The 27,446-nt window shown below is 47.4% G+C and overlaps 1 protein-coding gene across 3 annotated transcripts in view; it reads left to right on the forward strand.

The window, feature by feature from the left end:
- The window catches only part of PTPRG (protein tyrosine phosphatase receptor type G), a 729,368-nt gene that overhangs the window by 605,555 nt on the left and 96,367 nt on the right, over positions 1–27,446 (forward strand). For all 3 annotated transcript variants that reach the window (XM_061197096.1, XM_061197097.1, XM_061197098.1), the window contains exons 9-12: positions 9,267–9,451; positions 12,469–12,577; positions 18,227–18,276; positions 20,321–21,083. In XM_061197096.1, the coding sequence (XP_061053079.1) occupies positions 9,267–9,451; positions 12,469–12,577; positions 18,227–18,276; positions 20,321–21,083 (1,107 nt within the window). The remainder of the gene's footprint in view (positions 1–9,266; positions 9,452–12,468; positions 12,578–18,226; positions 18,277–20,320; positions 21,084–27,446) is intronic.

The following is a 27,446-nucleotide window of genomic DNA, read 5'->3' on the forward strand; positions in this document are numbered from 1 at the left end:
GAAGAGGGATATCGCATAGAAGATGGACTCCAAGGAAGTAGGTCAGGAATAGCATAATGGAGAAAGTCAAACCTACGTGCTTGGAGGACTCTGGCTGCTGCTGTTGTATTTTGAGCATATGGCTCCATCATATGCACAGTGTAAGAAAGTTTTCCAGTTTGCTGTCTTCCAGGGTAGTTGCCACAGAGCTTCTAACGCTCAGTTGTTGACTGATAAACGGAATTGCACACCAAGGCTTGTTCGTGGGAGCGGAGGGGATACTGTGGGGTGGTGTAGAAAAGAACTCCACAGGTGTATTAGGGAAATTTAGTTCTCCCTCCTGAGTAGGTTCTCCACCTCCTGTGTGTTTCTCCTTTACTTTTACGCACAATCCTTCACTTCTGGTCACCAGATATTGGGGCAGGGGTTTCCGCACAACAAGCAATTCTCTGCAGCACCAGCTGGGTGTCCTACAGTGTAACTCCGTTCCAACGCTGGCCTCTGTCCCACAAGACTGCTTCCACCCCGCTTCAGATGCCAGTCGCAAGTAGGAGATCCCCAAATTACCCGTAACTTCTGTCCGATTTGGTTACAAATTGGAGGTACCCACGATTTCCTCCTCTGGTTTGATTAATTTGCTAGAGTGGCTCACAGAACTCAGGGAAGCACTTACTTACATTTACCAATTTATTAAAGGATATGACACAGAGTGCAGATGAACAGCTGGATGAAGGGAAACATAGGGTGAGGTCTGAGCAGGTCCTGAGCACAGGAGCTTCTGTCGCCATTGAGTTGGGTGTGATCACCCTCCCAGTGTATGGATGTATTTTCTTCTTTGTTTGAAGGAAACAAAAACTCTAACTTGAAAAAGATATATCCACCCACATGTTCATTGCATTATTTACAAATACCCAAGATAAGGAAACAACCTAAGTGTCCATTGATAGATGAATGGATAAAGAAAATGTGGTATCTATATAATGGAATATTATTAAGCCATAGAAAAGAATGAAATCTTGCCATTTGCAACAACATGGGTGGACTTTGAGGGCATCATGCTAAGTGAACTAAGTCAGACAGAGAAAGATAAATACCATATGATCTCACTCATATGTGAAAACAAAAACCGAGCTCATAGATACAGGCAACTGACACGGGTGGGGGTGGGGGTGGGAGAAAGGAGTGAACTGTTTTTTCGATTGTTTTTTAGTTTAAATAAACTGAATGATTGTTTTAAAAGAAATTTTTAAAAAGAATAAGAGATGCTCCTAGTATCACTTCGGAAGTTACAAGGGTTTTAGGAGCCCTATGCTGAGAACCTGGGGCAGAGACCAATATATATATTTTCTGTTATCTCATAACAGGTTAGAGCTTGCATTATTTAAGATACCTTAGATTTAAAACTTGAAAGCAGTTGCCCTAGTGCTTGGGGGAACTTGGGGTCTCCCACATCATGAGAAAGCGGTCCTCCAGCAATGTCTGGCCAGAGCTGCCCAGGGATGAACCCAGCTCCACACACTTCACTTCCTTTGAGACCTGGTCTCAACCGTCCTCCTTCTCATTCTCTGCTTGCCAAGCCATGCTAGTTTTCTTTACAGTTTTCCCACCTGAGGGCCTTTGCACGAGCTGTTTTTCTGTCTGCCATATCTAAGGCTCCTTCCTTCCTTCCTGCTCGTTTTCTTTTTTAAAAAATTTATTCATTTATTTTTATTTGTGGCTGCGTTGTGTCTTCGTTGCTGCGCACGGGCTTTCTCTAGTTGTGGCAAGCGGGGGCTACTCTTTGTTGCGGTGCGCGGGTTTCTTATTGTGGTGCCTTCTCTTGTTGCAAAGCATGAGCTCTAGGCGCGTGGGCTTCAGTAGTTGTGGTGCGTGGGCTGAGTAGTTGCGGTGCACGGGCTCAGTAGTTGTGGCTCGCGGGCTCTAGAGCGCAGGCTCAGTAGTTGTGGCGCACGGGCTTAGTTGCTCCGCGGCATGTGGGATCTTCCCGGACCAGGGTTCGAACCCGTGTCCCCTGCATTGGCAGGCGGCTTCTTAACCACTGCGCCACCGGGGAAGTCCCTTCCTGCTCATTTTATAAACACCTAATCAGTTCAAACATCACTGTGCTCAGTAAGCCTTTCCTAACCAATCCCTCAAATCTAGGTCAGGGTCTTTATTAAACCTTTTTACAGAATTCCTATAATAGTTTCCTTAAAAGCATGTAATCACATAATCCTTACTGCTGGGAGTATCTAACCTTTTTGGTGCCATGGGCTCTTTCAGCCATCTGGTGAATCCCATGGGGGGGTGCTGCACCCTGCACCACCACAGCTATTTCCAGCTTCCCCGTGATAGCTTGAGGGACCACGAGCTTAGTCTGTATTTCTGATGGGGGAGGATGGTTACTTGGGCTGCGCCCAGTTTTCGAGGGCCTCGAAGGAGTTGGAGGCTGCTCTGGAAATTGTCAAGAGACCCACACTCTCATCTGTCATTGGGAACAAAGAAAACCAGGAAGGCAGAGGGAGTGGGAAGGAAGCTTTTTGTGCCAAGTATTGTTAACCAGGGAAGAAGCACAGACCTGAACCGTAGTAGTGATGCGTTGTGTCTGCGTGGGACAGTTTTCACCTTTTAAGCACTTTTGAGTTACCCTCCTGACCTCTTCATTGCCGTCTTGCAGACGGGAAAACAGACGTGGGAGGTGTTTGTGGCTAGAACGTATGTAATGCTGCACCCCCGTCCCCTCTGGAATGGACTACTACAGGCTGCGTTCCAGTTCCCAGGCCTCCTCCCACTCAGGGTCCTCGGCCCAGCCCAGTGGCTTGGTCTCTCTGGACCCAGTGTCTTCCTTCATCTTTAGGGGAGAGGGTGCCCTTGTGGACCGTCTGAGAGGAAGACACGGAGCCTGGCCCGTGGCGTGTGCTTGGCAACTCCAAGTAGAGAGAGTTCGGGTGTTGTAAATCCCCAAAATGCCAGAGCTGGGATCCGGCTTTGATCCGGTTCCAGCACCTTCGCCCATGCAGTTTCCCTTTCCGAGCTCTTGGGCATGGAGGGGGGAAGATGACACCCCGGAGCACCGAGATGCCAGCTTTGAAGTCCTACACGATCGGCTTTGGGGGATTTTGTGTTTACCTAGACCTTTTGGATACAGCCCTTCAAAAAGAGAAATCCTTCCCTGAGGCCATTTCTTTGGAAATTTCCCCTAAAGGCGATAAAGAAGTGACAGGCATTTGAGCTGTCTGAGGCTAGGCTGGTGGCTTTGTTCAGCTGAGAGGTCCCTTCTGCTGAAGAGGAGACGGTGCTCCTCTCCTTCCCTGCCAGGCAGGCAGGTCCCCGGTGGGCGGCATCTGTCTCCCCTGTGGTCCTCCGCTGGGCCTGTGTATGATGTCGCCGCACCCCACCCCACAGGAGGCAGCAGTTTCTTGTCTGTTGACGAGCTCCGTAAGAGGCGGATGGCACCGGATCGCTGTGTTTGAGCAGTGCTGTTCATCTGACGCCTGATCAATAGTTGGCCCGTTGCCTTACGTGTGAAACTTGGAGGGGTCCAGTGGTGGGAGGAGGCCCCAGGGAGGACTTCAAATCCAAATTGTTTAAGGCACTTGGAAGTTACACTAACTTTCACAGAGAAAGGGTCCCGTTAGTTTATCTCAGACGCCCCAAAGGAAGAGGATTGGGGGTAGGGGAATCTCTCATTTACTTGTGGAACCACTGAGAAAATATCCTTGACATTGACTGAGAATCAGAGGACCTTGGGTGCTCTGCTAGAAGCCTCTTCATTATTTAACGAAGGCTGGCATCCTAATTACAGGTGGTTCAGAATGAAGGCAGGAATTCTCAGAGCTGGTAGAGCATCATCCGAGATGCCTGTGAAATGCAATCAGACACCAGTGAGAAGGTAATCAGGCCCCCAGAAGGGGAGGCTGAGGTCAGGAGCACCTCACAGGGGACATTTGTTTAGAGAGCCGGGTATGGTGCCTCCCTCACGGTTAAAAGGCTTTGATTTTGTGCAGAAGGATGTCTCAAGACGATTGGCCAACTCCCTGTGTTAGGTGCATTTGCAACGGCCATTTGTCAGGGTTGTTGGGCACCTGTTCTCCGCCTAAGGCTGGGCTCCTGGTGCTTGTTTTAGATCAGTGGGAAATTCACCTGGCCTTGGGGGCCAGGCAGCTGTGGGTGAAGGCAGTGGGGAGGGGCAGGGACTGTGGCAGATGTGAGAACACACACCTGTCTGAAGGGGGCCTGCACTGCCGCCCAGGAAACCACTGCTGTGTGTGGATGGAGGCCCAGTTTAAAAAGCCAGCTTTGTATGTTTTCAAACACTGTGTGGGCCTGGCAGCTTGTCCCCTGCGTGTGCCCCTGGGCGTCAGGCCCTCAGATTCTGGTTGACCCACAGCGTTCTCTGTGATCGTTACCCCAACTCTGTGAGGAGGATATTATTACCTGGTACTAGCCACCCATTTTACAGATGAGAACACAAGGGTCCATATGAGTCTGCCTCCAAAGCCCACCCTTTATTATACGAGCTCTTCTAAACTGTCCCTTCTGTGATGTACCACAGTGCTGCCTTTGTCTGTGATACTTGGAATTTGGGGGGAGGTTTTGTTGGAAAGAAGGGTGTGCATCCCTGAAAAGGCCGGCAAAGCTTGGAAGCACAAGGCACGAGTTCTTTGGAGGGTGTCTGGTCATCTCGTCTCCCCCAGGGGTGTGATGAACACATTGAGGGAGGGGGCCGAGGGGCCCAGGGAGCACAGAGGAGACCTCGGCGGGGAAGCCGGAGCTTCAGGGAGACTGGGTGTGGGCTGGCCACCGAGGAGTCGGTGAGGAGGGGGTGGAGGGCGGTGAGGTCAGAGACGTGGAAGGGGTCATGTCACATGGGACCTGTGGGCCAGGGCAAGACCAAGGGGTCGATTCCGTCCACTCAGCGCGCCGTTCGTTCAGCCCAAATTTACGGGGAGCCCACTGCGTGCTAGGCTCTGATTTAGTACCGAGGATAGTGTAGCAAACAAGACAGAAGGTGTGCGGCCTCATGGCGCTTACGTTCTAGTAGGGGAGTGTGATTGCTCATCACAGACAGTCCATGAGGTCAACAGTGTCACGCCACGTAGTACTGAGCGCAGGAAGATCTCAGCTCTGCAGGGGAGGGGGCCTCTCAGGCTGTGTGAGGGGCAGAATACGGCACAAACAACACAGATGCAGTCGGTAAATGTGTTTCAAACAAAGGTTTGGCCTCGCTTTAGCTTCTACGTCTGGAATCACCAAACCACTGATCCACAGGCCAAAACTCTCCCACCAGCACCTTCTGTACAGCCAGGAGCTGAGAGTGGTGTTTCTATGTTAAAAAGTTGAAAAGAAGAAAGTTTCATGACACATGAAAATGGTATGAAATGGCAATGCGGGGTCCGTAACCAGTTTCATTGCAGCAGAGCCACGCCCATCATGTCCGGATGACCTCGGCTGCTTCTGTGCTTCATAGGCAGAGCTGCGTAGTTGTGACAGAGACCATATGGCCGGCAGAGCCAAGCACACTTACTGTCCTGCCCTTTACGGAACAAGTGTGCCAACCCCTGTTCTAGGTCCTCCTTGTAATCTGCAAACGCTTCCTCCACATCTGGCCCAGAAGAATCCACCCTCTCAGGGAGGTGAAGAGCAGCAGGGAAATTTGGTCCACCTGCTTCTCCCTCAGGCCGAGATGGGCGAACCTCAGCCTACAAGCCTCCGGCCCAGTGCCCCCATGTGTGGCCTCAGACAAGTGTGGATCTTTGGAGGCCCCTCAGTTATGGAATTCCCCACCCCCGCCCCGGCAGGCTGTCCAGTGGTGAAGACTGTACGCTCCCACTGCAGGGGGCACGGTTCGATCCCCGGTCAGGGAACTAAGATCCCGCATGCTGCACAGCGTGGCCGAAAAAAAAGGTGGTCCTGTTAGAGTGAGGCCAGGCCATCCTCCTTTGTGAGCCTAAACCAATATTTTCTAGTCCATCGAGACAGTGGGATTCTGTACTTTCATTCAGAACAGTATTACCAAGCTCTTCTTGACAAGGCAATATATCCGTGACTTAGTAAAATACAACAAGAACAACAAATTCACTCACAGGGCCATAATGCGTTGTATCCCATTTACATCAGATTGCATGTATGTGCTTTTACACATGCATGAAGACGTTGGATCCCCAGAAAGTTAACAGTGGTTGTCTCTGGATACTGGGATTTCGGGTGATTTTTTAAAACTTTCTTCTTCTTACTTTTTTGGATGACTTGGATTTCTTTTTAAAAACAAAACATTAACATGAATCATCTTAATGAGCAAAGAAAAAGCCAGCTATTTTTATTTCAAAGAATAAATAAGAAGAATGGTTGCATCCGCATGTGGGTGATAGGATTATTTGTGTGGTTATGATGTAACTGTTAAGAGATAAGTGCATCCCCATACGGGTCACCCCTAATTGGAGCAGGGGAGTGATGGCTTCAGAATGAAGGAGATAAGTAAAAACATAGGGGGAGGTGAGAAAAGATGTAGAAGTCAGAAAATCTGACATGTCATCATTGGAAGGACACGAGCTTCCGAGTATATAAATCTCCTTGGTTCATTATTAGTATTTGGAAAGTTGGGAGAGTAGATCTTTCCCTGATTCCTCCCCCTCCACAGCCCCGCCCTCTTGAGAAACTGTAAACCACTTAGACGTTAGGGTATTTTAAAATGGTATGTGAGCGCCACCTAGTGTCAGCACTCTGTCATTTCACCCCCTGTCTCTGTGGGAGCCTTAACATCACATTCTTTCTTTGATGTCCCTGCTCTGGTGGCATTTGCGCAGCAGGCAGCGAAATGCCTCCTGGGGTTCTGCAGGGCAGTGGGGATGCCTCATTAATTTATCCCTTCCTTCTTGTCTCAGTTGCACAAAGCGAATCTGTCCGACTGAAGCGGGGTTTGGCAGTCGAAGAGCAAAAGGATGCCTCCCTGTCAAAACCAATCTCCGCTTTTCTCCGTCAGCCAGCTCCTTAGAGCTGGGTCCCTGCTTCTCTGGCAGGAAAGCCATCCTCCCCAGGGCTGCCTTGGGCTTGGGGCTATTGAGGAGCAAATAGGGGACTCCGGCTCGTGGTGGGCTGCTTGGCTTGTAGATGGGCCCCTGGGAGAAGCCAGAACCAAGCCCCACGTCCCCTGGCCCGTCCCCTCCCGCCCCCCAAACCCCAGTGTCGTCCTCACTGCGTCCCTCGCCCTCATGCCCCTCCTTGTCCAGCGCATCGCCAGGCTTTGCCTCTATCTGCTCTAGAACCTGCTGTTCTCCTGTTCTCTCCTAGGAGGACAAGCACCCAGCCGTCTGCAGCACTTCCTCACAGGCCTCTCTGCTCCTCTCTTAGCCCCTCTGGGTTCTTCTTTGCTCAGCTGAAGCTCCAGGGAGCTTTGTAAAGTGCACACCTGCGTGCGTCGTTCTCTGGTTCACATCCTTTCCGTGGCTTCGGAGTGCTGTAGGGTGAAGGCCAGAATTTTCATCTGGGCCTGCGAGGCTTCCCGCTCCACCGGCCTCCCTTGATCCAGCCCCACTGCCTTCCTTTGGGCCCCTCAGGCCTTCTCCCTGCTGAGGTCCCTTGGCCGGCCTCCCCTCTTCCCCTGACCCCCACGTAGTGAATCTCCACGCAGTTCTCAGTTGGATGCACCTGCCTCACAAGTCTTCCCTGGACCCTGTAGCATGAATCAAGTCTCCCTAGAAAGTGCTTGGAAAATACAGCGCTCCTCTCCTCCCCTCCACCCACCCCATCCTGGTGTGTGATAGTAGCTGCACACGTGTCATTCTTTGATGAATTCCCATCTCCCCCTTTAGACTTGTAGTTCTCAGGGGTGTTTGGCCCCCCAGGGACATTTGGTGACACCTGGGGACATTTTTGGTTGTTTTAACTTGGGGGCAGTGCTACCGGCATCTAGTGGGTAGAGGCCCAGGATGCTGCTGAACATCCTACGGTGCACATGACAGCCCCCAAGAGCAAAGAATCTTCTGGCCCAAGAGGCCGGTGGTGCTGAGGTTGAGAAACCCTGCTTCAGAATGGAAGCCCTGTGCAGGCAGGAACCAAGGCCACTGGGAAAGAGCACATTTGGAGGGCCAAAATGTCGCTGTTAATGGCTGACTTGATACTCTCAGCCCTTAAATGGGTTTGTTAGTAGATAGATATAGAGCCACCACATTCCTTCAAACCTGCCGGCCACAAGGAATAAACAGGGGAATTAGCCTGACTTTTCCTTTGCCCTGCATCAGGATAGTTATACAGAGTCCTGCTGGTCCAGAGAAAGTCGTCCTGGTTTTTTGTGCCTTCGCTTTAAAATTATTTAAAGTCTCATTTTGCATTGTATTTGTTTACACTCTGATCTATTTACAATAAAATGTCATCTACAATTTTAGTTAGTTGGGACATTCCACATGTCAGATGGCCTGGCTTCTAAAAAAATTCATTGTGGAAGAAGAGGCCAGATGAGAATGCTAGATTAAAAGAGGTTAAAGCATTATAACACTGAATGTGACATGTCATGTGGGCGGGGAAAGGGTCATATAAACAATCTTTTGGAGACAGTTGGGGAAATTTGAATAGGGATGATGTAAATGTCAGATAATATCAAGTTAGTGTTTATTTTCTTAGGTATGACAGTAGTCAGCTTGGGCTGCTGTAACAAATAGCATAGACTGGGTGTCTTACAAACAACAGAAATTTATTTCTCACCGTTCTGGAGGCTGGGAGGTCTAAGATCAAGGTGCTGGCAGACTTACTGTCTGTTGAGGACTTGCTCCCTGGTTCACAGACAGCCGTCTTCTCACTATGTCCTCACGTGGCAGAAGGGGTGAGGGAGCTCTCTGGGGCCTCTTATGAGGACATTAATCCCACTCATGAGGGCTCCACTGCCACGATCTAATTGTCTCCCCAAGCTCGACCCCCTAATACCATCCCATTGGGCATTAGGTTTCAACACATGAATTTGGGGGGCACACAGACACTCAGACATTGCCATTATAGACGAGAACGTCCTTATTCTTAGGAGATACAGACCTGAGTTTAAGGAGTGAAGTTCAGAATGTCTGCAACTTGCTTTCAGTGACACAGCAGGAAAGCGTGTGTGCGTGTGTGTGTGTGTGTGTGTGTGTGTGTGTAGAAAGAGGAGGGGGGAGGGAGAACAGGTGTGGCAAAATGTTAGCAGCCGGTGGATCCAAGCAAGGGGGGCGTCGGTGTTCCCCGTCCTACTGTGTCAACCTTTCGAGGTCGCAGTCTTGAGGGACACGGGGCGTGTACGTATGTAGCGCCAGGAGGCCCTGAGCTTGGCCGTGTGTCTTCAGTCTGCAGCTCTCCGCCCATCCACATGAAGGTGCAGCCCCTGAACCAGACAGCACTGCAGGTGTCCTGGAACCAGCCGGAGACCATCTACCACCCACCCATCATGAACTACATGATCTCCTACAGCTGGACCAAGAACGAGGACGAGAAGGAGAAGACGTTCACGAAGGACAGCGACAAGGACTTGGTAAAGCCTCCCTGTTCTGAGTCGGGGTGTCTGTAGCAATGAGAGGGGCCCCTGCGCATCTCTTTGGCGTGCTTTTCCCTGTGGCATCCCAGCCCTACGCCGCCTGCTGAGGGCGGGTGCCACCGGGGTGAACCGGGTCCGGAGCCTGCCCGGGCTCCATTCCGCCTTTATACTTGATGGCTACACCACCCGGAAAAGAGTTAATTTCTTTGTAACTGGGCCCTTCAAAACTGACTGCTTTTTCTTTCATTATTTAAAAAAAAAAAAAAATCCGAAAGCCTCCACGAAGCCCTTGTCCTCTGATAGCGTTGCTGTAAATGTTAAGTGAGTTCTACAGTTGTAGAGCGGGGCCCAGCACAGAGCAAGCACCGTGCCAGTACTGGCTGTTATTATTATTGCAGCTGTCGCCCCCGTCCTCCTCCCCACCCCTATACTGTCACCCACACCAAGCAGCTTTCCGAAGTCCCCACCACTCCCTTCTGTCACATTTCATCTGCCTCGTACATTCCGACCTGCTAGACCCCAGTGACCACGGAATTTTTAGCCACTGTTCTCAGACTCTCAGACGCTGTGATACCTGACCTCACTTTGAGCTACACATGCCCAATACAGCTGCTCATCTTAAATGTGCATAAATATTTAGTGCCCAGTCCCCACCAAGGCCCTTCAGAACAGATGTCTGCAGAAGCCGTCTTCTTCCCCTGGAAAAGCAATCGCTCCAACAAGCACTGGTCTTTACATCTCTGCAGGGAAACTCAAAGTGACGCATTTGGGTTTGAAAGCCTGGCGTTTATTGTTAATCAAAAGAAGTCTTTGGGATAATGAAGCCCATAATTGTATATGCACATGGAAAATGTAATAGCACTGAGTGGGATTCTTAATGACTGTTAGCACTTTTTTTCCTCCCCGTACAGAGTCCCCGGGGCCCATTCAATCAGTTATAGAATAATACTTTTCGTATTCCTTTAGATGAAGATTCTTTTACTTCATTTCCATTTATGTTTTCAATTTCCCCACTAGACATTGTTAGCTGGGTCACATTAGGGAATGATGAGCTTCATGACATCGGAGAGGAATCTATTGAAAGGCACCCAAGGTTATGATGTGTTTTAACCTTTCTCTTGGCACGACTGGAACTCCGTGAGGGATGTTTCTCTTTCTGAACTGAGGTGGCTTGCATTAATCAGCAGAAACTATCTAGGCGCTTATTCGGTTTCTTATTCTAAGCGGAAAATAATTAAACATGCAGAGATGAATAGATAACCGGCTTGGAGTGAATTCTAATAAATCCCTGCATAGATGGAGCGAAGATATTGCTCTGAACAGAAGACGGGGTTGGAGGTTTAGAGAATGAGGCATAAATGAGTTTCAGAGAAAGAGAGAGCTGTAGAGAAAAACATGCTTTGACAGCAAGTTCTTTTTTTATAAGAATTTCTAGGGGTGGTTATTTTCTTTGGGGACACACAAAATTAATTAATTCCTCAAGAAGTTGAGAGTGCTGACTTAGTGGCAGCAAAGCTATCCTCCAACTTAGGGTTCTTGTGGCCCAGAAACCTAAAAGTCATACTGAACATTTTCCCGGCATTCTCCAGCATCCATCTCTCTCACGCCATCGCTGCCAACCTGTGGGACAGGTGTTACTGCCTCCTTTTTCCAAAAGAGAGAAATGAGGCTGAAAGTGAAATAACTTGACCCCAACCTCCTCCTCTCACCAGGAATCCATTTGCTAGGCAACAGATAGCAGGCGTGGCCACGATAACATTTTAATGCCTCTTCAGAGGTTTTCAGTAGCTACACTGGGGAAAACCCACTCAGTGGTTAAGCTCCCAGAGCTGCTTTCTGGACTTGGCCCACAATGCGATGACAAGACATTTCGTCCATTAGGGAGTCTTTGAAAATCAGTTGCTTTTGTTGTTTGTTTCTTCAGGAAGCAAGCCCTGCCGGCTTTTTAGGTATTTTCCATTTTCTGATTTTTAAAAGACTCTTGGAATAAAGCTTTGAGGAATGGGAGTCTGGATTTGGCTTGTGATGTGGGACCAGGGGTTGGGAAACTTTTTTCTAGAAAGGGTCAGAGAGTTAAGATTTTAGGCTTTAAGGGCTATATGGCCTCTGTGGGCAGCTACTCAACTCTGCTGTCAAAGGGTAAAAGCTGCCATAGCAACAGGTAAATGAATGGGCGTGGCTGTGTGCCAATAAAACTTTATTTACAAAAAACAGACAGCAGGCCGGATTTGGGCTGTGGGCTGTCGCTTGCCACCCCTGTGTTAGACTGGGGGTGTACTTTCCATTTTGTGGTGTGGACTACCTACGAACAAGGCTTGCCTAGCCTTTGTCGTACAGCACTCACAAGAGCCCTGTGAGGGAAATATTACTCTCTCCATTTAACAGTTGCCGGGAGCAGAGGCCAAAAGACATTGAGCAACTGACTCGGAATCACAGCTGGTGAGGGGTGTGACACAGGTAGATCTCCTGTCCTCTGACCTCTAGTCAGGTGTTCTTCTAGCATCGTGCCCCATATTATCCGAGGTCAAGGTACAACAATGCCTTTAAACTGCAAAGAAACAGATACACAGAGATTTTGTTGTGGCTGCGCTAATCTCTGCATGGCCCTGGAAATTCAGTACACCTGATCATTCTAGAGGCTGTCTAGGGTAAATCATTATCGTTTATAAGGTAGAGTAGTTTTGACAGAAGTCCCAGCCTTGTGAGTATAAAGAGGGCTGAAGGCACGTTCCAAACCCGAGTCAAGTATCTGAGCCAGGACGGCTTTTTGTTCTCTTACCCTACACATTTCCATGTCGAAAACAGATTCCCAGGTGAGGTTATTTCTGAAAGCTCATTCTTTTCAAGGTGAGCCTTTGGTCAGTGAGGAAACATCGTGTTTGTCTGTTGTGCTTTGCCTTGGTACCCAGAAACCTACAGGCAACACTTAACATTCTTTTAGGTTTGGCTTTCAAATGTAAAGTGTGCTCTGGCCTTCAAAACCAGCTCACTGCCTGTTCTTTCCTCCCCTGCAGAAAGCCACCATTAGCCCTGTCTCACCTGACAGCCTTTATCTGTTCCGGGTCCAGGCCGTGTGTCGCAATGACATGAGGAGTGACTTCAGCCAGACCATGCTTTTCCAAGGTGAGTAGCTGCCCTTCCTGTCTGCCCTGCATCCCCCGGGTCCCTTCTCCCTTGGGCTTTGTCTTTTTTCCCGTTCAGGTGCTTGGACACAAGAATACGAACCTGGCCTAAGCATCAGTGTGGGGTTTGCAGTAACACCTGAAAAGCCTGGGGAATTTAGGCCCGTCTTTTTGGTTGGGGGTTTCACAGGCCAGAAGAGGGGAAGAAGAATGAAGTGTTGATTATTTTTTTAATTACTGTTATTTTCCAACTGTGGGGAACCAAGTATTTGTCTAATACTGTGTCAGATCACAGAATCACCTCCTAGTCGTGTGGAGGAATATCGCCTTTGGATGTCTAACGTGATTCAGTTAGCTGATTTAGGGTCTAGTGGAAAGTTTCAGACCAGCACTAGGGTGAGGCTAGAGGAGCATTCACTTTGGTGCAGAATTCAAAGGAGCTCTTAAAAACCCTGTCATCAAGATACATCGTATTTCAATGGAATATCTTTTTAAAAGCAAAATCAGTGCAAAAGGTTCTTGAACAAAATATCGAAATTTGGCATAAAGACAGGATCCACTCTGTCTTACTTGCACTGACCTAATCCCAGTCCTGGTTCCAATAAAACTTTATTGACAAAAATTGGCAGCCAGCCAGTGGGCCGTAGTTTGCAGACCTGGTTTTGTGAGGGGCACTAAGACCAGCATGAAGGGAGCAACCAGGGCATTGGGCTTTGCTCTGCCAGTCTGATGCCCTCCCTGGTAAGGTTCTTTACTTCCTGAATCCTCAGTTTCCGAGACACCTACACACCAGGCCAGTGATTCTTAACTTTTGCGAGTCATGTATCTGATGAAGACTTCGGACACTTTCTCTAGAAAAATGCCAGAATTTTGCGTATTACAGCTTTAGGGGTCCCATAAAAACCTGTAGGCTGTGGATCAGCTTCATTGTCTGGAATCCTGTGAGAAATGCACATTCATGGGCCCCTCTCAGACTAATTGTCTCAGAATCTCAGAGGGCGGGGCCCAGGAATCTGAATTTTAACCAGATGGCTCAGGTACCAGGCGTGCACATTACAGATTGAGAAGAGCTGGCTTAGAGCCAGGGCCCTGACACGAGGGCCCCAAGGTTGAGTCCTTGGCTGCCACTCAGTGTTTCTGCGACTCTGAGAATGTTGACTAGCTTCTCTAAGCTGCAATTTCACAGTCCAAAAGTGGTAGTCGTGAGAGTACCGACATCACGGGGTCCTTGTAGAGTGACAGGGGGTGACGCATGTTAAGTAATTAGCACAGTGCCTGGTACGAACTATAAATACCCCCTAAGTATGAGGTTTAATGTAAAAAATAATAAATGATGAACCCAGGATAAGAAGCCCTTCAGCTGAGAGTCCCTCCAAAGATCCCTTCTAGCTTTGCAATTTTGCATCTAGTATTGAAATAGTCTTTGCTAATGTTCACATTATCTCATCCTTCCATTTAAACTAATTGAAATTAGCATGGCTGCATTTTTTCTCACAAATAAATCACACTCACCATGTCCACCTTTGCCCTGAATGTATTGGCCCATCTGCCTGTGTTGAGGAGGGTCCGAAAGCCAAGGCCAGGTCTATGCCAGCCCAGGGGAGAGAGCACGGGAAGCCAGAGTGGAGCCCCGGATCTTTCGGCACATAAATCATAATTAGGCCTTCCATGCACTCCAGCTAGGAGCCTGGAATCTGCAGAACCACCTTTCTTGATTAATAGGCCCCTGAGCTCGTTGGCTTCTGCACGGACTTTGAAAAATTAAATGTTTGTAATGTAATGCAATTCAAAAAGGCCTTGTCAGCTGTAAATTCCAAGCACGGAATATTTAAAATGTCTGATCACGGTGACTTGTTGAAAATGGCCAGTGTCTCCTTTGTCTGCAGACTTTCTCTGCTCAGGGGTGGACATGCGTTTGCTCGTTTTCTGTATTGGTGTTTGTCCCTGCATGTTGACAAAGGGGCACACAATGGCCTTAGCATCTTCCCTGCAGCAGTGGGCAGTGGAAAAACGAAATCTTCAGGTAAGCTAGCATGCCTTTTCTGGTGAGCCAAGTAGGAGTTTATGAGCAGTAGAGGCCGGTGTACAAAGCTGGTCAACTCTTAGGACTGAAGTTTTAAAAGGGAAGGAAATTAACTTAGGCAATTTCATGGACACCTTTGTTCAGAATAATTAGGTTTCCCAGTGATAAAGTTTACCTCTGGTTTGGGAGCATGAGGAAGCCCCGTGGAATATTTACATTATTATAGTAAATAAAGCAATATTTATGTCCTGTATAACGTAATAAATGTTATGTTTACCTTACTGTAGTAACTATGATAATAATGGTAAGCATTATCTGTAGAGTGGCTCACAGTTACAGAGCATTTGCCCATAGGTTATTTCATCTGACCTCGTGGCAACTTGTAATGCAGGTGTTACTTTACGGAGGGGGAAATGATGGCCTGGGCAGTTGAGTAACTTGCGAAAAATCACTTGGCTACTAAGCAGAGTCCGATTTCTTATTCCAAAGCCCAATCATTTGTAGACAACAACAGACCACCCCTAAAGCATAAATATTACCCTGTATCCCCGGTCTTCAACAAATGGCTAAAAAGATTGATTACTAAGTGTTCAAAAGCCTTTTTTTGCAACTCTCAACAGTCATGGAAACTAGGGGCTCTTAAGCTTTTTCTTTGAGCCACAGACTCATTAGGCAGCCTGGCCAAGCCAACAGATCCTCTCTCAGAATGGTTTAAAATAAATAAGTAAAATACATAGGAAAGGAAACCAATTATGCTCAAATACAATTGTCAAAATATTTTAAACAAACAAATTGGGAACGTAGTCATCTGTGTGCTTCTTTTATGAAAGTATTAAATGACAAGTGGTGGGTCTGTTAGCGACGGTGATTTCTGAGTAGTGATGAACATAAATGATACTCCGAAATAGCTCCAACAACTCTAAGGCAGTAGGAAAATATTCCCATTTCAATCACAGAGTCATAGGACGATCTTATTAAAATGCAGCTGAGATTTGGAGCTTGCGTTCCTCGTGCAAGGAAAAGCTGCATCTCCGTGACAGCTTAGTGGGGATGCAGGTCTCATTTTTTCCCCCGTCCCTGAAGTCCACCAGGCCAGTGGACTCCTGATCTGAAAGCTCTTGTAGAAACTTCGTAGTCACCACGGCTAGAACTGACCCCAGTGGAAATTGTTCAAGATCAATGAAAAGCTGGCATGTTGATGGAGTGGCCAGTTCGTGGGCCTTAAATTAAGGCCTTTGTAAAGGGCAGGGAAAGCAGGTCTCTTAGGGGGCTTTCTTCCTGTCTTAACAAGGGAGGTGTGTATACCTGTCTGAGGCAGTGCAATATCGATCCCGAAACAACTCACTGATGGTGGGAGGTTATATTTAGTGCCAGGCCAAGAACTGTTTGCTTCCTAGGCTGCCTCATTTGACCTGGTTGTATTGACATCTAGATCTGTCTGTTCTCCACATTTGTCTCTTCACCCATTTCACTTTCCAGCTGAGCGAAGTGAATATATCGTTAAGTTGGGGGTCGCAAATACAGGTGCCCCGGGGCCCGGCAGGGAACACATACAAATGCGGGGAGGGCCGTCAGTGGGAAATTGCAGAATGTGCCCTTCGAAAAGGGGTGACAGACAGTCAGCCCCGACCAAATGTTGCCCTGCAGGAAGGTGAGCTCAGTTTTGCCAAATATTGTGATTTTTCAGGGATGAGCAGGAAATTGGGATTTTTAGGTAAAAGTTGCTGTTTACAATGTTGGCAGCAAATTCTTTTTTTTTTTTTTTTTTTTTCCAGAAAGCTTGCAGGGCAAATAAAAAAATATGTCGGGTACTTGCCCCACTTCTAGTTTAGATAAAAACTCCAGCAGGTACAAATGTTATTTATTTGGAGATTTAGCAGTTTTTTGCTAATTTTTCAGTGCCTTGTATGTATAGGAAGCAAACGTTTAGTTTATGTTAAGACTATTGTTTTTGAGATGAGCACAAAGAAGCAGTCTGATATATTTTTTAAGTTATACTGTTTAGCATTATTCACAATAGAGAAAAGGTGGACGCAATCTAGATGTCCATCAACAATGAATGGGTAAACAAAATATGGTACATACAGCAGAATATTATTTGGCCTTAAAAAGGAAGGAAATTCTGACACATGGGACAGCATGGATGAATCTTGAAGACATTATGCTAAGTGAAATAAGCCAGTTACAAAAAGACAAGTAAATATATATGACTCCACTTACATGAGATATATGGAGTACTGAAACTTACAGAAAGTGGAAGGATGGTTGCCAGGAGCTGGGGGAGCGAGGAGGGGCAGGGGGAAGCTGGGACTCGTTTAATGGGTACACGGTTGCAGTTTTGCAAGATGGAAACATTCTGGAGATCTGTGGCACAAGGATTTAGCACAACTGAACTGTACACTTAAAAGTGTTTAAGATGGTAAGTTTTATGTTATGTGTATTTTACCACAGTTAAACATTTTGTGTAGTTATATTGTTTAATAATAACACATGGGTGTAACAGAACTGAAAGAAGGAAAGAACACCAGGAGGAGTAATCTGTGGCTAATATAAAAGAATTTGAGGGACTTCCCTCGTGGTCCAGTAGTAGAGAATCCGCCTTCCAACGCAGAGGACTCGGGTTTGATCCCTGGTCGGGGAACTAAGATCCCACGTGCCGCGGGGCAACTAAGCCCGCGCTTCACACGCAGACTGCAGAGCCCACGTGCCCTGGAGCCCGCACGCTGCAACGAAAGATCCCACATGCCTCAACGAAGATCCCCCGTGCGGCAACAAAGACCCAACGCAGCCAAAAAAATGAATAAAATAAATAAATAAAATAAATATTAAAAAAAAAGAACTTGACCATTTAAAGCAACAGTGGTGATGTTACGAGGTTTTAAAACTTAAGTATTGATAGAAATAAAATATATGACAGTACACAAAAAGTGAGTTGGGCAAATAAATTACAGTTCTTACATTTTTAAGGAGAAATAAAAGTACTAGTTTAAGGTAAACTGTAATAAGTTTAGGATGCATATTATAGTCACTGAAGGGATAATATAAGAGATTATAACCAAAAAGACAATAGAGAAGAACAATGGGATGATACAATTTCATTTATATGAAGTTCAAAAATAGACAAAACGCTGACAAAGATCAGAGTGGTGGCAACCTTAGGGAAAGGTCACGAGGGTGTTGCCTGGATGGATGCACATGCAAACCTGCTGGGGTGCTGGAGAATGTCCATATCTTAATATGGGAGGAGGGGGAGTTACACAGGTGTTTACAGAGGTAAAAGTTAATTGGACTCTACACTTAAGATTTGTGCATTTTAGAGTATGTAAGTTTTACCTTACTAATAAAATAGAAAAATGATTAAAACTTTTTAAAGTTGTAAACTAATAGCTTAAGACAAGAGTCAGCAAACTGTGGCCCACAGGCCAAACCCGACCCTCTACATGTTTTTTAATGACTCACAAACTAAGAAGGGTTTTACATTTTTTGATGGTTGGGAAAAAAAATCTAAAGAGGAATATTTATTTTATGACATAAAAATTATATGTATTTCAGGTATGTGTAGGTAAGTGCAGTTTTGTCGAAACAACAAAGTTATATTGTTTACAGTGTAATTTCTTTGTTTCTCAGCTAATACCACTCGAATATTCCAAGGGACCAGAATTGTCAAAACAGGAGTGGTAAGTAGAGAATGTAATCGCTTTGTCGTGGCTGGTTGGTAATTTGCATGCAGTTAAAACTGTCACCACGAGGTGGCAGTATGATGTTGTCTAAATGCTCAATGTGAAGCGGTTAAAATACTGAATAAATTACATTATTCACTCCTATAATTCAATGCATTATAAAAACAAGCTGTGCGACAGAGTTAAACCAGTAGTGTTATACTGTTATAATTTTTGTCAAGATAAAAATTCTCCATATTTTTAATTATTTATTATTTGTGGGAGCATAGGACGTAAGAGTGCAAAGGAGTAGGTAGACATGCTAAAATTGAAAGGTTGTCATTTGGGAATTCCCTGGCAGTCCAGTGGTTAGGACTCGGCGCTTTCACTCAGGGGCCCGGGTTTGATCCCTGGTTGGGGAACTAAGATCCCACAAGCCATGCAGTGCGGCTTTAAAAAAAAAAAAAAAGAAAGAAAGAAAAAAAAGAATGGTTGTCATTTGCCCAGTTACATTTGCACGTTTCTGGAGCCTCAGTATCCAAGTTTTCCCCTTTCTAGTGCAACTAATAATCTCAATATTAATTGCAGCTTTGGTGATAACAATAAGAGCCTAAAATTTATTAAGCTTTTCCCGGGTTTCAGGCACAGATTATTATTTTATTTACTCCTCACAGCATCCCACAAGATTCATGTTACTATTACTCCCATGTTATGGATGAGGAAACTGAGGCTCAGTGAGTTAAAGTAATGTGCCCAGCATCTCCCAGAGAACAAGTGAGGGATCATGGACTCAAGCCCAGGCTGTCTGACTGCTCTCTCTCCAGTGCCTTATCTTATGTGGCACCTGGCATTTCATTAACCAACTTCAGAACTCAACATTTGCTAACTTGGTTGTCCTTAAGCTACAAACTTTTCAAACTGAAACTTGATGATACAGTGATGAAATCTGAGTTGTTCTGGCTGTATTATTTTGAACTGTATAAATGATGGGATGAAATTCTGGATTCTGCACGCCAGGTTTCAAGAACTAAAATTGAACTAATAACTCAGAGCAACACATCTTATTTTCCTAAGATACTATGTACAAATAAAGTCTCACAGCTGAGCCCCAATTTAGTATGGTGGGGAAAATGAGCTGAGGTTTGGGCACAGGCAGCCACCTCTACCCCTTAACCTCTCTGCACCTCGTTTTCCTCACCTGTAAAATGGGGTGATGATCACGTGTGTCTCCAGGGTAGCTTGGGAAGCCCCAACACACAGTTGGTACTTGTTGAATAGAACTCTTATTGTTGTCATCTACATGAGCATAGATTTTGCCGTAGATAAATCCGGAGACTCTGGAAGGTACGGCGGCTGTACAGCGCCTGGCACGGGGATGCCGGCTGTAAACCAGCTCCCAAAGCCTTCAGTGTAGAGCATGGCCCCTGCTTCTGAACCTGCCACTGCAGACGTGGGTGGGCCACTGTCCCTCTGTCCATCCACTTCCTCACTTTAAGATGCAGAACCAGATCCTGGGGAGCGTTTCTAGACAAGGGCTGTGTATTCTCCACAAGAGCCACCAATATATAAAAAAGCAAGGGCTCCTGCTTCTTCCAGTATCATCCCAACAACAGGTGGCAATCTGATGTTGCCTCTTCCAGTGTCATCCCAACAACAGGTGGCAATCTGATGTTGCCTCTTCCAGTGTCATCCCAACAACAGGTGGCAATCTGATGTTGCCAATTTATTGCTTATTTGACGTTTGTCTTTCAAACAACGTGAATGCTACTTATTGTTTTGTCACTTAGCCTCCTCCTGAGCCCTATCAGTGAAAAGTTGGGGTTGATATGCTGGTTACAATTTTTAAGTAATTATAAAAACTTTTAAGAGCAGAGATGGTCATCCGTGGATCACCTACTGTCAGCTTTGGCACCATGCTTTAGGAAACCCCATGAGGAAAGTAAAAGATGAGTAAAACCCTTGGAGGGTCATACCCAGGGCCTTGTCCTCAATCCTGATGACTGACACTCTGCTTTCTCTTTCTCTGTCCCTTCCCCCAACCTCCCCGGGTGACCCCTTCAAGCCCACAGCCTCTCCCGCCTCTTCGGCCGACATGGCCCCCATCAGCTCGGGGTCTTCCACCTGGACATCCTCTGGCATCCCCTTCTCATTCGTTTCCATGGCAACTGGGATGGGCCCGTCATCCAGCGGCAGCCAGGCGACGGTGGCCTCAGTGGTCACCAGCACGCTCCTCGCCGGCCTGGGCTTCAGCGGCGGCGGCATCTCCTCCTTCCCCAGCACCGTGTGGCCCACACGCCTGCCCACGGCCGCCGCGGCCAGCAAACAGGCCGGCAGACCCGTCCCGGCCACACCTGAGGCCTTGGCCTCTCCGGGTCCCGACGGTGATTCGGCGCCAACCAAGGACGGCGAGGGTGCCGAGGAGGGGGAGAAGGACGAGAAGAGTGAGAACGAGGATGGGGAGCGGGAGCACGAGGAGGAGGGCGAGAAGGACTCCGAGAAGAAGGAACGGAACGGGGTGACCCACGCCACGCAGGCGCGGAACCGCACCGAGCCCACCCCCGCCCCCTCGGCTCCCGGCAGAGCCGCCCAGGATGCTGGGCATCAGACTATAGCCGGGCGTGAGCGGGACCGCACTGCCATCCCCACCGCCGGGCCCAAGGACGCCCTGGACCCCCGCTCCGTCACCCTCACCCAAGTGCCCCCCACAGTCACAGAGGAGCATTACGAAGAGAAGGATCCCAAGAGGCCTGAGACACCGTCTAAGAAGCCTGTGTCCCCAGGGGACCGATTTTCTGAAGACAGCAAATTTATCACTGTTAATCCAAGTAAGTGGTCCACTCCTCACTTGAGCCTCCAAGCTGCTGGGAACAGTCCTACCCTTTATTTTTTTATTTATTTATTTTTTTAATAATGATCTTGTTCTTTTTTTTTTTAATTTATTTATTTATTTTTGGCTGTGTTGGGTCTTCACTGTTGCGCATGGGGTTTCTCTAGTTGCGGCGATAGGGGCTACTCTTCCTTGTGGTGCGCGGGCTTCTCATTGCGGTGGCTTCTCTTGTTGCAGAGCGCGGGTTCTAGGCGCACGGGCTTCAGTAGTTGCAGCACACTGGCTCAGTAGTTGTGGCTCGCGGGCTCTAGAGCACAGGCTCAGTAGTTGTGGCGCACGGGGCTTAGTTGCTCCGCAGCCTGTGGGATCTTCCCAGACCAGGGCTTGAACCCGTGTCCCCTGCATTGGCAGGCGGATTCTCAACCACTGCACCACCAGGGAAGCCCCAGTCCTACCCTTTAAAAAATAATTGGGGGCAGGGGATAAGGGTCCAGAGAGTGCTTAATATTCCTGGAATTGTGTGCGTCTCTGGTATAAAAATGTGTGTGTGTGTGTGTCTTTCTATTTTATTCTAATAAGAATCACCTACTCTCTTATCGTTGCTGGACTAAGTCTTGCCTTGATACTTGTTTCCTGGTAAAATCGACTTGCCTCAGAATAACTCCAAGCACTTCAACCAGGCCCTGAAGTAATTGAATAAAAAAGACATCGATCTTAAGAAGTTTATCCTTCCAAGATTTCATTCCTTATTCACTTATTCAGCACCTGTGTTTATGGACTGCCCGTTTGGTGCCAGGCCCTGGGCTGGGTGCTAACCCCGGTGAGCACGGTCCCTGCTGCTTGAAGCTTACAGCGTAAAGGAGAAGACAGTGGTGGCGGCAGCTCGCCAGGGCGCACGTCGGGAAATCGGGAAGCAGGAATGTTAGAAAGCAAGCAAGCAAGTTCGCTGAAAAGCCAGAAAACGAGCTAACTAACGCTGGAGATTGTGTACGATAAATAATAGGGAAATAAACAGGGTGCTGTCAAAGAAAATAATCAGGAAGAGGGCAGGGAGCTTTTTTAATTAAGAAAGGCCACTCTGGGGAAGTGACATTTACATTAAAACTGAAAGCGTGGGGATGGGGAGAGCTGGTATTAGCCCATGATCCCAGCCCGAGAAACAGGGCTTTCGCTCTCAGAGCCCCATTTGCTCTGTGAATTAACCAGTTCCTGGATGATAAGACCAGGGCATGGCTGGTCTGGCCTCCACGGGGAGGATGTGATCCCCATCACGCTGACCGAGGGCAACTTTGTGACTCTGTCATATGCTCAAATCTTTTTCTTGTCTTTTTAAATTTTATTTATTTATTTATTTATTTATTTTTGGCTGCTTTGGGTCTTCGTTGCTGCGTGCGGGCTCTCTCTAGTTGCAGTGAGCAGGGGCTACTCTTCGTTGCAGTGTGTGGGCTTCTCATTGTGATGGCTTCTGTTGTAGCAGAGCACGGGCTCTAGGCACACGGGCTTCAGTAGTTGTGGCACACAGGCTCAGTAGTTGTGGCTCGCGGGCTCTAGAGCACAGGCTCAGTAGTTGTGGCGCACGGGCTTAGTTGCTCCACGGCATGTGGGATCTTCCCGAACCGAGGATCGAACCCATGACCCCTGCATTGGCAGGCAGATTCTTAACCACTGCGCCACCAGGGAAGTCCACGCTCAAATCTTAATGAACTATCCTGATAGCTTCTACAAGGGAGCCCTGAGCGTGAGGGGTTGTTATTGTTGTGAGGGGTTTTCTTAATAAGAAGTTCTTTCTTTTGCCAGACTACAAGATGTTTAGCAACAATTTTTTTTGCATCTAAGCTGTTGTGGAGTTATAAGAGTGCAAAAAAAAAAAAAAAGCAACTGGTAAATATTTATTTGCTTTTGCACTTGTAAACATTAAAATTCATCTAAAGCTGAGACCTCGTATGTTAAGATACAACTTAGAATAAATTTTCATGTTTTGAATTACGTTCCTCCTTAAAGCTGGTATGGACTCATTTTTTGAAGTGTGGGTTTGCTATGGGCGTTGCTCACTTTGTCCTGGTTTTAGGGAAAGGTGCAGAGTGGCCGTCTGAGGAATTGAGTGGAGGAAATATCGAGCCACTTGTGAAGCTGTTTGAAGCTGTTCCTGCATGAGCAGTGACATTCCCTCCAGGAATTTGCTGTGAAAAAGTTGGATTTCTTGCATTTGAAGATATTAAAGAAATATTTATAGAGTACCCACTGTGTCCCAGGCACTGGACTAGGCATTGGAAGTAGACTCTAGATCTAGTCAGGCCTTGCTCTCCTGGGGTTTACGTTCTAATGGACAAGCTTGAGAATATTCCAGTGAACAAATGCATAACGTCAAGTGCTGGCATCGGGGACAGGGACAGTGTAGCATCAGATGGTCAAGGGATGGCATGTGAATGGAGACCCAGGTGGTGAGAAGGAGTTAGCTATGCCATGGTCCATGAAAGAGCATTCTAGGCTGCAGGAGGAGGAGCAGGTCCAGAGACCCTAAAGTGAGAACCAATTAGGATCAGTCAAGGCGCCATCAGAGGGCCAGTGTGTCTAGACCACCAAGGTAAAGGATGCAGGATGAGTTCACAGACAAGCAGAGCTCAGATCAGGAAGGGGCTCATCAGCCATGCTGAGGATTTGATTCTAACTGGTATGGAAAAGCAGTGATGGATTTCAGCAAGAGAGTTACTCATCTGATTAACCTTCTCAGAAGGTCATGTGGGCCTCTGTGTGGACATCTGGGGAGGCAAGAACGGACACAAGGAGTAGAGTTAGGAGGTGATGGCAGTGGTGACTTGGACCACTGTGGTTTCTCCACAGACAAGCGGTGGACCTGGAATTGCTTGTCAAGCTTGAGTGGTTTGGCCTCTGGACTGGAGACTCTGGCAAGTTGCATTCCCAGCCTGCTCCTCTTCAACATTTTTTTGTCCACACTCCTGAAAAGCGTGGCTTGCTAAGAGCTTGGGTTGGGAGTGTTGATACCTTGAGAGACTGGTGATGGTGGGGACCTGGGGCGTAGTCCAAGTAAGCGGAAATGAGTCATTGCAATGGGAGTCAAGTTCCAGAGTCCAAGGAAAGGGGAGAAGAAACAGGTGGTAAACCTGGGGTATTTCCACCTCCAGGCACGGGGCATGCGGGTCTCAAGTTGCAACGCTGCAGGCATCTAAGTGTCTGCCATCTTGGCAGGGTAGCTCTGGAGTCACATCCCTACAGTAGGCTGTGCCCTTTATTCACGTAGGGTCCTCAGGCCAGTCTTTGCCCAGAGTCTGTCTGTAAAGTGGGGATAGGCATAGCCCTTAGTGCCAGAGGAGGTACAGAGTCACCCTTGTCGGTGACAAGGAAGGAGGAGCTTTCTGCCACCCGGGGGCCACATGATGGCAGTGGTGACTGTGAGGAGGCCCCTCATAGCTCTTTCTTCTGCAGTCATCCTTGGACATTAAAAAGCATGTGGAGACTGTGGTCCCCAATGAGCTGGCTTTAAAAATGACCCCCAGGAACTCCGGTCTGTCCCCAGCACTGGTGAATCAGAGCATCTCCCTTGCCACCTTCATCTCAATGGGAACATCCACTCCTTCCCAAAGCCAAAAGGGATCTTCCTTTAGAATTCCAGGCAGTTCCAGGCAATTCCAGGTTGAGAGTAGTGGTGGGGATCGGTTAAGCCAGAGATTGGCAAACTTCTTCTGCAAACAGCCAGAGAGAGCAGACATTTTCAGCTTTGGGAACCATAGGTCTTTGCTGAAACCGTGCATCTCTGCCAGGTAGCACACAAGCAGCCAGAGACACTACGCAAATGGGCGGATGTGATTGGGTTCTGGTGAAACTCTGTTTACAAAAATATGCAGTGGACCTCATTTGATCGGTGAGCTGTCATTTGCCGACCCCTGGTTTAAGCAGAAACATGTGTGTACCCACTGGTTAATAAAAGATGTGAGTAACTGGAGGGTAAAACCCGAAAACCCTGCATTGTCCACGACCCCCAAGGTCTCACTTTGCTTCCATCCATCTCAGCCTTTTCTCCATCTGCCTCCTCCAGCTTGGTGTTTATTTTTTAAACGAAATCACCATCATTTTAATGTTAGTGGTGACTTCTTTGAAAGACTGTGGATGTACATTTGTTTAAATCTGTTCCACATTTATTTTTTCTTCGCGTTAAAAACAATTCTTTAAATCAATATTTAGTCTCTTTGAAAAAAGCGTTAACGTTTAAAGTTACAAACTGTGTTATATTTTTACCAGCATCTCAAAAAGCCTTGATGTTTGATAACATCTTTTCAAGTGCTATGAGTAGGAGCTTTAGTATTAACTTGCAGGGAAGGAGAAGAGGGGAATGCTTCTCTAGAAGAAGGGGCCGACTCAGACACATACAGAGATCAGGCAGGCAGTAGCCATGGTCCGTCCCTCAGGAGGCACAGCCCAGATGTGGTGGAGGCACCCTCAGATGCCTATTGATGCAGTAAAATGTTCTCGGGATGGTATGTGGCATGCCCCAGCAAAAGCATTTCAGGGTGGGCATTGTCTACAAACTCATCGCTCAGTGCTGGGGTTTTTCATTTTTCTTTCCTTAAATCAGGGCTCCTTTTTCAGATTCAGTCTTGCTCAGATGCCATTATGTAAACACTCATTCACCAAAAGCTTGTTGACTGCCTTTTCGGGGTCAGCTAAAGAGACAGTCCAGTTTAGGGGTCAGGAAAGTACAGTCTCCAGGCCAGAACTGGCCCCTGGCTGGCCTTTGTCCTGCCCCTGAGCTAGGAATGGACTGTGTTGGTCAGAGACTTAGGGCTGCTGCTCTGCTCTGAGCCAGAGTCAAGGGTGCTAAGCTCCAGCCACCCCACTCCTTTTGGGCAAACCCCACTCCTCTGGGCACCTCTTTGGAACTTTCAAGTTCTAAAGAAAACCTTTGATTATAAAAATAATTACATCACTGGTTAACATTTGTTCCATGCTGGTGTTGTCTGTGCTAAAAGCCAAAATGTGATGTCACTTATCCCCCGGGAGGCCTGTGCTGTCCTTGTTGCCATTAGACCAGTGAGGAAACTGAGGCTCAGACGGTTAAGGAACGTGCCCCGGGCAAGACGTGGCGAGACCGGGGCTCAGACATGGGCCCTGACTCCACCGTGGTGCTGCCTGTATCCCGGCTTAGGGGCTTGCTCCCTGAGTGGGCAACACAAGATGGTTTCAGGTGAATTATTAATTATTAAACGAGTATTTGAATGTGTACTTTTAAAAAGATACCATTTTTTAATTGATGGCACAGGTTCTCAACCAGAGTGATGATTTTGTTCCCCTTCCCTGCAGGGATATTTGGCAATATCTGGAAACATTTTTGGTTATCATGACTGAGGCGGGGGCTGCTACTGGCATTTAGTGGGAAGAGACCAAGGATGCTGCTAAACACCCTACAGGGCACAGACCAGCCCCGCAACAAAGAACGACCTGGTCCAAAGTGTTGATAGCGCCATGGTGGAGAAACTATGATTTATAGTATTAACATAAAGTTCCTTTTCAAAGAAGTTTACTTGAGGGAAAAAATAGTAGTTAATTTAAGGTCAGAAAGAAGTAGCAATACAGGCTCATGAAGATAGGGCAGACATCATGAATGTGAAGCTCAGCTGGGGTATATGGAGGTAGGAAAATGTTGCATACTTTATTTAAAATAAAATAGAACAGGCACTCGTATGGACTACCGTGGCAGTTTGCGGCCTGGGCTAGTTTTGTTGGTCAGGTTTTTTGTGGGGAGAAGTTTTCTACGTAGTTCTGCTTGCCCCGGGTCTTGGCTGTGTTCCTGGGAGTGTTGGAAAGAACTAGCTCGGGTGCCTTGAAGGCACCAGTGCGATTTAGTTTCCTCCCAGGAAGTGTCTGGGTCCTTGGAAGTTTCTGCCCCACACTGAGTGATCTTTCAACTAGGACAGCCTGTATATCTCTTAGTGCAGGCAACCAGAGCTCACCAAGAACAAGGAGGTTTCCAAAGAGGCTGGGGTCAGGAATTCAGGTTGTAAGGAGCGGTGTGTTTGACATGAGTCCTGACTGATGGCAGAGTCACGTGACGTTGCAATGACGTGTCTGTGGTGGCGATTTCTGGTAGATGAGGACCTGCCGTATATATGGGACTTCGAATTAAATTGGGATTTATCAGACGCCCTCAATTTTCCAGCACCTAATGGAAATACACATGACAGTTCCACTGTTGAGTCTGATTAAGTGAGCTCTGTGTGAAATGGTAAGGAGGGCTTATTGATGAGAACTCCTAGTGGTGATATAAATTGAAACACATGACGGATGCTCTAAATCCAGCTCAGACATGGTAATCGGAACATGGAACCCGTGTCCCGTTGCAGGAGAA

The sequence above is a fragment of the Eubalaena glacialis genome, chromosome 7 (assembly GCF_028564815.1).
Source record: "Eubalaena glacialis isolate mEubGla1 chromosome 7, mEubGla1.1.hap2.+ XY, whole genome shotgun sequence".
NCBI classification, from domain to species: domain Eukaryota; kingdom Metazoa; phylum Chordata; class Mammalia; order Artiodactyla; family Balaenidae; genus Eubalaena; species Eubalaena glacialis.